The sequence below is a fragment of the Ischnura elegans genome, chromosome 5 (assembly GCF_921293095.1).
Source record: "Ischnura elegans chromosome 5, ioIscEleg1.1, whole genome shotgun sequence".
NCBI classification, from domain to species: Eukaryota; Metazoa; Arthropoda; class Insecta; order Odonata; family Coenagrionidae; genus Ischnura; species Ischnura elegans.
The window spans coordinates 2,392,580-2,407,223 of record NC_060250.1 but is presented as its reverse complement, the minus strand read 5'-3'; the positions used below and the strand labels follow the sequence as shown (position 1 = coordinate 2,407,223).

The window sequence follows — 14,644 nt, the reverse complement described above, 5'->3', positions numbered from 1 at the left end:
TGAACAATTAGTGCATTACTCAAGTGAAAATACTACCCAGACGGCACAGAATCCTCCGTATCTAATTCTTATGCAGATAGTATCCATTGACTACCGCTCCGTCGCTTTTTGTCAATGGATATTATCTGCATACGAATTAGATACGGAGGATTCTGTGCCGTCCGGGTAAAGATTGGATATTTTTCGGAACTATCCCACGCATAAGAAATACGCCCTGGGTATTGAAGTAAAGTGAAGAGATTATTTCAGCATGCTTAAGAGAGAGAAAAATGAACTGTTTCCGTGAAAGGCAACAACCGATACCCTTTTTCCCTTTCCAACTTCGCCGAGGTGAGTCGCGCGGAAGGGGGAGTTTTCACACCACAAGGCTCTTTTAGCCTTTTTTATTACTGCGTCCGTCCGATGTGATATTAATTTGTAGCGTTTAGTTTTTTTGTTGAACTTAAAAAAAGCAAGAGATTTTAAGGTTGATTAAATGACGTGAGAAGTATAGAATTTTTTTAGATCTACAAAACTAAAGTTTAGTTGTGACTACGTAGGTTTCCGCGGTTTTCAGGTTCCAATTTCTCCATGTCTCCGGTGCAACCGAGTAGGTTTGTTGGTGATGACAACAGTTTCTAACTAAAGTTTAGTTCTTTAGTTCGTTCGCTTCGTCCACTTGAATTCTAAGAAGATTCAAGATCCAAAAAAATCGTTGATATAATTTTTAATAAAAATTCCAAAGTCTCCATAATCTTGCAATTTTGGCAGGAAAGTACTTGCTCAATCACACAAGTGAGTAGCAAAAGGCAATTTTCTGCAGGCAGTAATACTGAAACGTGGAGATGTCAAAACCTGCTGGCTGAGTATGTAGAATAATTGGTTTTTCTGCTTGAGAATTTGAAAGGGCCAAATATTACATGATTCATTTATGTAGTATGTAATCTTTATTACAGCTATGAAAATTTCTGTACTCAGGGCTCTCCCTTGTAGTTTGGATACATATATATATGGTCGACATATTATGAGTGCCAATATTCTAAAGTAATACCTATCATGTAACACCACTTTTCAGGTATTTTCTGTTTTGAAATTTAGCTATTATATTTTAATTACATAGTGATGATATGGAAGATGCTTTTGTCTACTGACTCTTTTATAGAGTGATATTTATTAAAGTGGTTTTCTTGTTGCCTGGAATTAAGTCATATTTTTCTTGGAGCCTATGGCATCAGAATCGATGGAATCGGTATCGGTAGAATCGGAATCGAAATGTCAGAATCGGAATCGGGATCGGAATCGATAAAATTTTGGAATCGACCCATCACTAGTTATTATGAAACAAAACATTTTCAAAATTACTCAAAATATACAGGAAGTTTGCGGACAGAAAAATTCGAAGCTATGAAGCGCGGATTGAAATCGCAGTAATCTTCATTTACAAAACTCAAAACTGAACAGGAGGCTGCAACTCGTGCCAGCTTTCGTGTGGCTCTTGAAATTGCAAAACGTGGAAAACCATTCACCGATGGAGAAATGATCAAAGAATGCATAATTGCAGTAGCTGAAGAAATGTGCCCTGAAAAGGTAAATTTATTAAAAACTGTCAGTATGTCATCGAAGGGTAGAAAACATCGCTGAAAATATATCCTCTCAACTGTTCGACAAAAATGGACATGTTGAGTGGTTTTCTTTGGCCTTGGATGAGTCAACGGATGTGTTAGATACTGCTCAGGTGTTGATTTATATTCGAGGAGTAGATAAAAGCTATGAAGTGCATGAAGAACTTCTTGATATGTATAGTATTCATGGTACAACTACTGGTAGAGATATTTTTTAAGGAGTTGAAATGGCCATTAATCAAAAGAACCTTCAATAGAAAAACTTGAAATGTATTACAACTGATGGAAGCAAAAACATGAGTGGGAAAGGTGAAGGAGTGGTCGCTCTTGTGTCAAAGGCTGTAGAAAATGACGGTGGTTCAAAACCATTAGTCTTACATTGTATCACTCATCAACAGTCTTTGTGTGGAAAATGTTTGGATATGTCTGAAGTTCTGAAACCAGTCATATCAACTGTTAATTTTATCAGATCTTTTGGGCTGAATCACCGACAATTCCGACAATTTATTGAAGAGATTGGAGAAAATGACTTACCTTATCATACTACGCTACGTACGTTGGCTTAGTTGTGGGAAAGTCCTTCAGTGCTTTTTTGAACTTCGAGCAGTTATCGAAATTTTTTTGAATGAAAAGCATCGCCCTCTCACTGAATTACAAAACAACTGTGGCATGGCTGTGGAAGTTAGCATTCTATGTTGATTTGACAAAACATGTGAACAAACTGAATTTGAGATTGCAAGGAGAAAACCAGCATCTTCCTGATTTATACACTAATATCAAATCATTCCGGAAGAAATTGATACTGTTTCAATCACAACTACGAAGTAAATGTTTTCACATTTTAAAACATGTGAAATGTTCAGCCACACCACTGAGACTGAGTTTGCTATCGATTTTACAATCGAAACTGTGAGTGCTTTGAAAATAAATTTTGATACTCATTTCTCGGACTTTGATGCCATTGCAAATCAAATTAAGATTTTTCAGAATCCTTTTGATACTGACATTGAAATCCTAGCCCCGGAACTTCAAATGGAAATGATTGATCTACAGTGCAGTGATATCATTAAGAAGAAATATCAAAACTCATCTTTGTTGGAATTTTATAAGTCTTCCACTGACACAATTTGATAATTTGCATAAATTTGCTTGTGGGCTGTTTTCTGTTTTTGGTACTACTTATTTGTGTGAGGAGACCTTCTCCAAAATGAAGTACACAAAAAATATTTACAGATCTAAATTAACTGATAAGCATCTTAAATCTCTTTTAATAATTGGTACAAGTAAAATTAGTCCGCAAATAAACTATTGTCAGTGTAAAATCTCAATTACATAAATCTCATTAGTATTTCATATGTCATTATGCTTGTTATAAGTTATGTTTTTATTTAAAATGTATTAAATGTTAGTTGGATTCATTTCAATAATTTGTTAGTTATTATACACTGAAGTTAAATTTTCTGCATATTATACATGTCTTTACTCATTACAATTCTGTGTTTCTTTATCCAACTTATCACAAAAACAATAACAATAAGCCTACAACAATGTTATGAGTAGTTAGCCCATGACCATATCAGTGTAGATGTCATATTAATAATTATTCAACATAAAATTAGAATACTTCAGTAAACTAAATTTAATTTGCTATAAAAAATATGTTCTCTAAAAGGAGTTTTCAAGTATGCTAGCTCTCCGCAGGCCGGATGTGGCCCTTGGGCCGTAGTTTGGAGACCCCTGGTCAAAGCTATCGAGACATCTTCAGGCCCAGAAAGTCACTCACCTAGGATTTGTTGTATAGAAATGGAGAATTGAAGTAGGTAGGCCAAAAAAGGTCTGTTGATGAGACGGGGTTATTATCCTACGATAGCACCAGGAAACGATTATCAACACCTACAAGGACACCTCCGTCATTCTTCCCGACTTGATCACATCTGAAAATTTGATGAGAAGTGGATGTAGTAGATATTCTCCATCTGAACTATAAACATACACCAAAGAAAGGTGTATTACCAAACCATTTGAGGCATTAAATAACGGCGATACAGTTTTATCAGCAATTGTTTGAATTTTCGGCAAAAAAATCCCAAAATAATGTATTCACTCGTGTGTAAGCCGCACCCTCATTTATCCCGTGCACCCCCACTTTTGGGCTGGATGCTGGTGAGGAAAAAAAACTTCTTAACGCTTTTTGGGTGCAGTCTAATGTGAGGAACTCATGATTTGTTGCGTGTTTAAGTTTAAGACATCTTTGTAACAGTATTTTGACTTGAATTGTTGCTTTTGTGTGTGATTTAGTAGTATGGAAAAGAATGTGCGAAAAATCCACAGAGAAAAAATCATTTGCCTTGACCAGGATTCGAACCCAGATCCCTTGATTTCCGGCCGAGTGCTTTAGCCAGTTAAGCTACCGTGGCGTCATTCTCCCCTGTGGAAATTTGTGGACTATACCGGATAAGGTGGTATGGACTGCTGAGCATATAATGCGACTAGCAGTCCAAGTCGTGCGCACAGCCGGAGAGCAAAGCCCGAACTTAGAACACGAAGAGGTGTTCGCTCTAGACGAATTTAAGTATACCGGGACTAGCCACAGAGATAAATTTACGTGAGTCACCCGCAGTGCACAAATGTGCGAAAAATCCACAGAGAAAAAATCAGGCTCCATGATAAATTTACGCTTCCATCATTAATAAGGTTAAATAATGTTAGAAATGTAACTCCTGCGAAGGTTTCCTAGTTTCTCTGAAGAAATAAAGGATATGAATTTGAGGAAAAATGTGGCTTACATTAAAATTTGGAGGATTCACAAAAAAACACGTACAAAACATAGAAACACACACATGAACCACAGAAATAAAATAAAACTGAGGAGAGACATGCAGGCCCCGGCTTGCCTTTTTGCCATCTTGGATTCATCCCCCATCACTTGTGAAGATCACGATAATGTTATAATTCCTGTTCTATTTTCCCCTTGTGAGCTGTGTTGTGGTTGGTAATTTCTGCCCCATAACATATTTTAGGTCAAAAGGCGGCATGTGTTTAGGCCTGGATAGCGCATCAATGGTAAAGGAGCAATACCCAATTTGAAAGCATCTGGAAATGGATCTCAGTAGGGAATTGTTTTAATGTCCCACAGTGGAAAGATCTCTAATGGAATGAAAACACAAGTTGACTGCTCTCATGCTGCTTAATCTGGGTGACACTGGTGCTTCTCCTCAGAAACCCTAATTCTAGGGTTTCTTCAAAACTAAGAGTGACTGTTGGGTAGAAGTCATTTAACTTGCTTGTATGTTTTCTAATCAACTAGAGAAAAATCCTCCCCCTAAAAATCTTTGTCCATGCATGAGTTCCTTGCGTTGATGAACAACATGTGTTGTACTTGGGCAGAGGAGGGACCCGAGTGAGCTGTTGCGCATATTCCTGGAGGCTGGCCGCTTGAGCGAGGGTGGGTCGCTGGCCATTGAGTGCGTGTGGGCAGCCCTAGGCAAGGGGACGGAGTGTTGGGGGCTGGAGTCGGCGATCCACGCCAACAAGCCGCAGCTATGCCTGCCACACGGCACATTTCACTTGTATCTCCTGGAATTGGGGGATGCAACGCCTACAGACCCAGAGTATGAACAGGTGTGTATTGATTGGGGCTCGGTGATTGAAGTGCTTTGCATGTGTGCTATTTTAGTTGACGAGCCCAATGTTTCCTGGATGTGTTGTGTCTCTCTTTTTTGTGTTTGTGACAACTTTCATCATCTTGGATTCATCATTAAGATCCCCAATCTTAAAAAACAACAAATCTTACATTTTTTTGTCTCAACGAAAGTTATATTCGAACAGTAATCAACATTTTTCTCATGATGAAACCAGCATTGACATGAGAGTGCAGCATTCTTTCAGAAGGAAAATAGCACACAGAGATCCAAATTTATTTGAATGTCAGTCCATGAAGTACAAGAGGGCAGAATAATATGTGGAAATTGCAATACCTTCATTTCATAACGTATGAATCTCCTTGAAAACAAGATCTGCATAGGCCCTTTGACCACTGGACATCCACTACGCAACAATGGTGAAACAGCAATCAGGCCACACAACACAGAAGAAAAAAATCCCAAAAATGTATCAATTTAACCTTGGGTTTTGCAAATTAAGTCTTTGCTACGAGTATGTCTCCTCTTATATGAAAATACTAACTTTGAACTACCCAAAAATTGTGTGCCCCTTTTTTGCTTTTATCATCAGTGGATGTTTTTGTGAAGGCTTTTGCTGTGAGTGGTCGATGCGATCATGGTGTCCACGCTTCCACTACATTGCATGGTCTCCTTATCTCTTGCCTTTCTTCTCTGACCACCTCACCGCCTCCATTCTCGTAGCAAAGGCTTAATTTGCAAAACCCAAGGTTAAATTGATACATTTTTGGGATTTTTTTCTTCTCTGTTGTGTGGGCCGATTGCTGTTTCACCATTGTTGAGTAGTGGATGTCCAGTGGTCAAAGGGCCTATGCAGTTCTTGTTTTCAAGGAGATTCATACGTTATGAAATGAAGGTATTGCAATTTCCACATAGTATTCTGCCCTCTTGTACTTCATGGACTGACATTCAAATAAATTTGGATCTCTGTGTGCTATTTTCCTTCTGAAAGAATGCTGCACTCTCATGTCAATGCTGGTTTCATCATGAGAAAAATGTTTATTGCTACCATCATCAGTGGATGTTTTTGTGAAGGCTTTTGCTGTTTAATGTCTTTAGATGACAGTTTTTCTGGCAATCCCAATTGTATTTTCAGGTCAGAAGGAAAATTTTTTCTTTGTATTAAATTCACAGGTTATCTAAGTGTGTGCCCTGCCCAAGTGAAAGATTATAACGAAACTGGCAGTGTCTGCTGCAGCAGTGTTGAAACTGTCCAGCCATGAACTCAGCCTGCCCCACGCCCCCTAAGCTCTTATTCACTATATGGCACCCACAGCAGACACTGAATCAACCACTTCTTTTGAGCTCTTTTGCAAGGCCCTTGTCATTAATTCTATCCTGATGGTGAAATACCTCCTTTGACATTTGATACATTGAATTGAAAAATCTACAATATGTATTTTTTGTTATTTTTACACCCAAGGGATCATTTCATTTGACCCTCAACAGGTCTCTTTTGGCTCTCTCTATATTGCTCTAATCCTTGGCTTCCTAAAATCTTAAGAGGGCGTTTGACACAGGGCATATCATTGAACAGGTTAGCACTGAAAACATGTTGACATTGTGAGAGTGTGAGCTTGGCATTAGAGCTGGCTGGGCTATTTCGGCATCTTGCATGTGTTGTACCAATTTACCACTTTACAAGACTCGATTTTGATTGCGCATTCATGCATATGTAAGATTGTGCAATGAAGTGCCCCGTGTAGAACAAAGGCTTCAAGCTCCATATCCTCTACGCCGGGAGACACGCATGGGCATGTAGTGCGGTTGAGGGCAGCATGCCTCTTTCTTAGCATCTCCTCCTTTTCACTTTTCCTTGATTCTGTGTTGTCCATCATTGTCAGTGTGTAGTGTGGTATAAAGTGTATAATGAGTGTTACAGACCGTTTTATTTTTTATGTACTGCTGCCTCTAAGATTCTCATTTCCATTACATATCTGTTTCTTTTCTATTTTTGCAGCTGCACAAAGACTTGAAGGATGTTTTAACTCTGTATTTGAGGACAGTCACTCAGGTTTCTGTTGAAATGGCGAATCAGAAAGCTAAACTTGCCTCTGGGTGAAGTGGACTATTGCGCTCAAGTGGAAATTGAATCGATCCTGTTGGCTGCATGTAAAGATGTAATTGCAGATTGGAAAGACGAGAGGATTATCTGTGGCAGTTTAGGAAATGTCGTACTTTTTCAGTTTTTGTGCATCTGTGAGAACACATTATCGTTAATGTTTCCTTGCAGTTCTGAGTGATGTAATCCTTGTAATTTATCCCAAATAACATTTTAAGTTAGGAAACTTTTTATCAAGTGTCAAATTTACCATGTTTTGTATGATAATGTTTTATATGGAAATAAAATGCAATGCTAATCATAATTTTGTTGATTGAACTCATGGTTCATGAAATGAAGCACTTTGGCTTGCAATTTTTTCAAACTGCATCGATTTACCTGAAACTTTGACAGGAGGTAGGGAATAGACCAAGGATCAAAATCTATATGTATCATGGTGACGGGCCTTGTGGTTTTCACCCCATCTCGGGGGTGGAAATATTTTATTACATATTGACCACAGGAATCAATGGAGAGAGTAATTCTTAGCAAAAAATATCCATTAACAATTTTTCTTAAAATTAATATTTTTCGAGTTTTTTGTGATTGAAAGTTATAGTTTTTCAACAAAAAGTCAATGTTTTTAATTGGTTTTTTGCTTATAACTTGAAAAAATGTATTTAAAAAAAACTGAATTATAAAACAAAGAAGAAAATTATTTTTCTTGTTCTCTTGACAACCAATACGAACCAAGATACAGCTTTTTATTGGGTAGCTTTTGTTTGTCATATGCTAAATTTTAGAGATTCAATATCGAATAGGCAGGAAAACTATGCATTTTTCTTGGAAAACTTTTCATCATCATTCATTCATTTTGAAATTATTTTCAAAAACCTTTCTTGAGAAATATAAAGGAAGACTTGAGCATTATTTGAGCAAGTTATGATAAAAATAAGGTCAGGCCCTACTTTTTCTATGAAAAAATCAGGGAAAACAATACCCTAATTACCAACCTAACTAATATTGATCGTTTTCATATAGCAGCTCCCTTTATTCATGTACTATCAATGAATCATAAAAGTTTGATCAATTTAAAATCCATATTTTTGAAAAATATTGGAGCTATAAGTGAAAAATGATTATTATCTACAATTTTGGAGAAAATCCTCTTATTTTCAAAAAACTCTGAAAATACTGGAGATACGAGGAAATGTTGGGGTAACCAATTGTAGCTTCCATAATTTCATAGATTATCTTTTGGGTATCCATACTTTCTGTACAAAAGATGTTTGGTGAGATATGTCTGTTTAACCCTAGAAAGTGTCAACAGCAGTCATTTTGACCTATGTATGTACTTGACTTTTCCAAACTTAATGAAAGGAAACTACTTGAAAATTTTCTCTCATCGGCGAGTCTGCGTTTACGAAATTTTTCTCATTCCTCGTTAAACCACCGACCAGTCAAAATGAGCGCTGTATATTTCGGCCCTAAATCTACAGTCGGATTCAAAGTATTGCAACAAAGGAAGGGGCACCGCTTTCGCGACAGTTTGGAAATTAAGTTTCGGTATTTTCTACATACAAGTAGGAGAGAAATTTGAACAACATTCCTACCTCCTGCAATTATGTTTTTATTACAACATCATTAAAGGGAAATGTATGCGGGATATGTGCAGTGTATAATACCAAAATAATTGTGTGGCTCATGCAAGATAATAAATCCAACTCCAGAACATCAATTTACTTTCTCTCGTAAATTGGCCGATTCATCGAAGTATATTTTCTTACAATTAACGCTTAAGTTTTTCGATGCCAGATAGCAAACATAACATGTATAAAATATCCACTGCAATGTCACAGCAAATAATGCCACTATGTGTTAAAAATCAGTTAGTGACACTAGAAGACAGGTTCTTTCTCTTGCATGACTTAGCAAAGGTCATAATGAAACACCGTTCAAATCAGTGAGTGAGTTGGCATAGTGGTAAAGAAGAGGAATACGATTGCAATCAAAAATTTGGTGGTTTGAACCTCACCGAAAAAATTTTTTTCAGGCACATAGTATGGCATTAACATATTTTTCTTATCCACTTTAACGCATATTAACTTATTTAAACACTGCTGTCGTTATAAAATTTTGAATGGTGAAAATTCATTTTTTGGTTTCCCCGGATATCACAATTCGCTTTTACCAAAATCTCAATGCACGAATGATATGGAAAATATTTAACAGGTTTTGACTTTTGAGGAAGGAGGAGGAAAATTAAATTCTTATGGGAGCTCCTGGAAATCATGGGCAGATTTGGAACCTAATAAAGTAGATACGGCAGTAGTAATATTTTGTTTGAGTAAAAAAATTCAGATCGTCAGATGGTAATATTAGTAAATCACAATCCCAAATAAAGCTTGTGACAAATATTTTATCAATAGGGAACAGGGCTGCCCACAGACTTCTTGTGGCTCTGGGTAGAGTTTGGGTCTGAGGCCTTCATCCCCCAAAGAGAAATAATCCCCTTAACTCTGTGGCCCAGGGCAATCTGCCTCCCCTGTGGGCGGCCCTTGTACAGAATAAGTATGTGAAGTTAAGAATAATTGTACTTTATTTCAATAGTACACCCCTTGATTGGATAGCTGGTCTGATTGTGGGGGACAAAGAACGATATACATACCTAGTATTAATCGACTTGTAGATTGCAGGGTATTAATTGGATAATTATTTGCAAAAATTTTTTTCAAGGACTGGGTATTGCATACATATGGCATCATGAAATGGTGTATTACCAAGTACATATCAAATATTTTGCAAAACCTGGATATTTGCAGTTTGAAGTCCCAAAGGTGGGATGGAACATGTTATCAACCACATCACGTGACTGATTGCTTGGCTATTTATTCTCCTTGTGGACCGCACCCACACATACAAGCTCTACTTTTGCTGGAAAATTGGACAATGGAGAGACAAGTCATGACAAGATACATATTGTCAATACATATTTACAAGGAGACTTTGCCTAACTGATGTCAAGAAAGAAGATGAAACCTTTTTTATTTGAAAGTAGACACTTAGATAGGAATACAGTTGAAGGGTTTTGTCCAAATACGCCCGGGTTTGAGAGAAAAAAGCATTTAAAAATTGAAAAATATGGTCACATCCGTAAGCCAACCGTGCGATGTCTATTTTTACAGGAAAGTAAAGCAGTTTATTGCACGAAACCAGAACTGTACCTTCCTCCTTCAAGGGAAAAGAGAGATATATTCTCACATGAGGATGGAATAAAATCCATTCAATCGTGCATCATTAGTTGTCTTAACCAGCGTTCAATGATGTGCTGAGGTATGCATGATATGCCTCGAAGTTAGTAGAGAATTGAATTGTTCAAAAAAGTTAAGGGGAATATGTTTCCTTGAAGTTGTAAAGAAACACAATGGCGAATTCTCAGTTAGCAGTTTTATAGAAAGAGTATGGTGCTTTTCAATTAATTGCTTTTCTTGTTTTATTACAATTATCATCCAAATTACTGTAAAGAAGCGAAGTAATAAATAAATAATGAAAAATTGGAGAAGGCAGTGGCAATTGCAGATTATTCAATTTTATATATTTGTGCTTTATATTATGGAGGTATTTCCTCCAATTCATGGTCCTTTACGCGACAGAGATTTCATAAGATCTCAGAGGCATAAGATCTCATGAGAGCAAGAGAAAACCGAATAATATCGTGCTACGGGAAAAAGAAGTGCAGGAAAATGGGAGTCTGGCGAGGCCATGAAAAAAAAAAGAAATGGGAAGGGACGAGCCGACAAGCCAAACTAAAACACTACTATCATATCGACATCGACCTCAACAGGTGCAGGCCATGAACCAATTTTAAGTTGGCCGAGTAGTATATTCCAGGTAATCAAAAGTTCACATGTAACGACATTTCATTCCCCAGCTTATACAGCTTGTTTAAAATCTCTAGGCACCTAAATACGCGGAAATAAGGACTCTGACAATGAGAGGAGAGTAAGTTTGTGGGAGGAAAGCATACCTCGCACATCGATCGGTTAGAGCGAGAGGAGTCGAAAATAATGGTCGGCAGGGTGCCCAAAAATGGCTTTATGGAGACTTACAATACGGTACTTCAACCTCCTATCCAGGTTACTATGTGTTGAAAAAACTTCGTTCTAATCGTCTAGCCCTTCAACTATTCAGGTGTTGAGGACAAAATTTCTTTCTTCCTTTCCAAAATCCTATTATACACAAACATTTTAGCCTTTTAACTAGAGATGTGCGAATAGTATCCGCGAATACTCGAATACCTCGAATAATAGAAAGTATTCGATATTCGAGATCTCGAATAGTTATGCTAAAGGTACCGTCTCGAATACCTCGAATACTTTGAATTTCGCGTCATACACTGTCGCTCGCACGTCGTTGGTAGTTGACTCGGAAAAATGAGAACTCTAGTCGTCTAGTGCATGCAGCGCCGTTTTAGGCAAGCTGACGAAATACATCAAATTCACGGGTTCGAGCGGTGATAAGAGTTCGACGTGGGGAACCGAAATTGATCGGATGAAAAAAATCCGAAAATCCCAGGTGTCCCCTATCAGGAGAACCTCAGTTCCGTGGGATAGCAACATTGGCGCATTTCCCACGATCCGCTATCCCCATCCATTCAGCGTTCGCCCCACCCCCTCAGACGATTTCCTCTTCCCCGAAAACAAAAAAAAAAGGTCCCGGCTCGTGCAGGGATCGTATTACGAAGACCTCAGCTTTGAAAAAAATATCAAGTTACCGGAAAATAATAGAATCGTGTTTCACCCTTCCCTCTTTCTCCCCACTGACCATTTTCCCGCATCCATCTTTTGATAAAATGAGAGGAGGTGTTTGCCGTGTGTCCTTTGTGGCTAATAATGACAGGCACTTATTTTGAATCTTCCCCAGGAGATGAAACTACCATAGGGAGGAACTCAGTGCCGTGGGATAGTGACATTGGCGCATTTCCCACGATCTGCTATCCCCCTCCATTCAGCATTCGCCTCACCCACTCATGAAGATTTCCTCTTCTCCGAAATCAAACAAAAGATCCCAGCTCGCGCAGGGATTGTATTACAAAAACTTTAGCTTCAAAAAATATCAAGTTACGCGAGAAAAATAAAAACGTGTCTCGCACCCACCCCCTTTTCTCACCCACTGACCTTTTTCTACCTACCTGCTTCGAATTTCCCCCGTTCTCGAGGTCAACTGCTGCATGAGTCATCTACTAGCCCGAAAGGTGTCTAACAATGACTTTCGGCAATTGTTATTACACCTTTATTGGATTGAAATATTAGTAATGTGCGCGTAATTTAAAAAAGAATAAGACTAAACACGACATATTTCTGACTTTATTTAAGCATTTTGCGCAGGAAAATAAATACCGGGAAGAAGAAGAAATACGACGGAGGCGTAATGCTCAAATAGGGTGGTTTCCTATTATTTTTTATTGCCTAAATCGAAATATTAATACTCCTGAAGTACGTATTTAACGCTTTTAGAGTTTTATAAGACGATATCTATTTTTCGCGATTAAATTAAAAGTGAAAATTTTCAAGCGCGCGAAAACGCGACGGGTAAGTATGAATGCCGGGAAAAACTCCGCGTGACGTCGTTCTGGTTCCCGCTGCCGCAAGTGCGGTGACCTTGGGGCGAGGCTCTGAGCGCTATTACGACGCAGGATGCTAGCAGGTAGCCGAGTACCATGCTAGCTGGTAGCGCTTGGCTTAAATAAGGATTATTAATACCTTATCAAGCAGACTGTGTGATTATTAAGACATGTTTCCCTGAGCTCTGTGCCTCATGCATACATTGGTAACCTCAGACGATGTAAAACTCCGATCCTCTCGTGTAGAAGCTAGGTCCCTGTGATGTCACGTGGAGTGGCATCGCATAGGCGCCAATCTGGCCTTTTTCAAATGAGGTAAAATTGAACATTGTCATTAGTCTAAACCGGTATTTCTAGAACGAAATAATTTGTATATTATGAATACACTAATGGTGGGTAACGAATCACAATCAATACCTTTCGTTTTCTTTAATGAAGGAAACTACCCTATTGTTTACATAAAATTAAAATATTCCATTAATCAGCTAAATTCCTGTTTGAATCCTTTAAAGGCAATCACAATTATGTACTCGCCAAAATCTTGTGTTTCCTGCTGCATAGGCAACCTAGTCAAGCATTTTCACATTCATCGTTTAGTATTCGAGGTATTCGAAATTCGAGGTATTCGAATATTCGAGCAATGATTTAATATTCGAATTCGATATTCGAATTCGAGAAATTTACTATTCGACCCATCCCTACTTTTAACTTTGAACTCAATATCTCCGGTAAATCGAATTCGCTTGAATAGGTTCTTGGCAACAAAATACATACGGCAAAAGTTATTCAGCAAAATAAATTAAGTTATAAGGGCATTTCCTGACGATTACCAAGGTAAAAAAATAGACTAGAGGAGAGCAACAACAGTCAGAAGAGCAATAGCGACGTTTAGCACTTGGAATACTCCAAATTGATCATACAGGTAGACGAGTGAAAATTGTTGTATATTATAAATACTACAACAGTAGGAACCTGGGAGACTCTCCGGAGACAATATGTTTAAAATCTTTTGCTTTGGAAATGAGTTCCCTTCACTTCAAAGCCAGCACCACAGTGTTACCACTCCTGCTTTCATGAATCTTGGCACGGAAAGAATAATTCGAAGTAAGGGTTAGCTAGCGACAAAAATGTCAGTTTAGGGCTTATTCTCAAACAACAGTCAAGTAAAAAAATGTAAAACGTCCTAAATGAACAAATTAGAAGAGGATGGAACGGATTACAAAAAATGGAGGAGGTGGCAGACTGGAAAAAATTTACTCTCACCGATTCTCGAACCCTGGACTTTCACAGCAGAAGTGCGGTACACTACCGCTCGACCAAATCGCTTTTAAACAATTAGCGAAATTTTTTAAATTAAATTCAACGTGACCATATTTTTCAATTTTTAAATGCTTTTTTCTCTCAAACCCGGGCGTATTTGGACAAAACCCTTCAACTGTATTCCTATCTAAGTGTCTACTTTCAAATAAAAAAGGTTTCATCTTCTTTCTTGACATCAGTTAGGCAAAGTCTCCTTGTTAGTGTTATGTGGGTTTACTCAGTTTAGTGGCTTGTTCACTTGTATAGAAGGGGCTCTCAAACTGAGAATTTTGCAGACCACTGAGATAGGATATAATGATGAATAAACCTTTAGAATTTAAATCAATTATTGGTCATTTCAAAATATTTCCTTTTTAAATAAAGTTGAGGAATGTAATTT

General features: G+C 37.8%; 1 protein-coding gene across 2 annotated transcripts in view; it reads left to right on the top strand.

The window, feature by feature from the left end:
* The window catches only part of LOC124158421 (nuclear pore complex protein Nup160 homolog), a 213,792-nt gene extending 206,145 nt beyond the window's left edge, over window positions 1-7,647 (top strand). For both annotated transcript variants that reach the window (XM_046533501.1, XM_046533500.1), the window contains exons 23-24: window positions 4,989-5,222; window positions 7,242-7,647. In XM_046533501.1, coding sequence (XP_046389457.1) covers window positions 4,989-5,222; window positions 7,242-7,343 — 336 coding nt within the window. In that variant the 3' untranslated portion in view covers window positions 7,344-7,647. The remainder of the gene's footprint in view (window positions 1-4,988; window positions 5,223-7,241) is intronic.
* The last annotated feature ends 6,997 nt before the right edge of the window (window positions 7,648-14,644 follow it).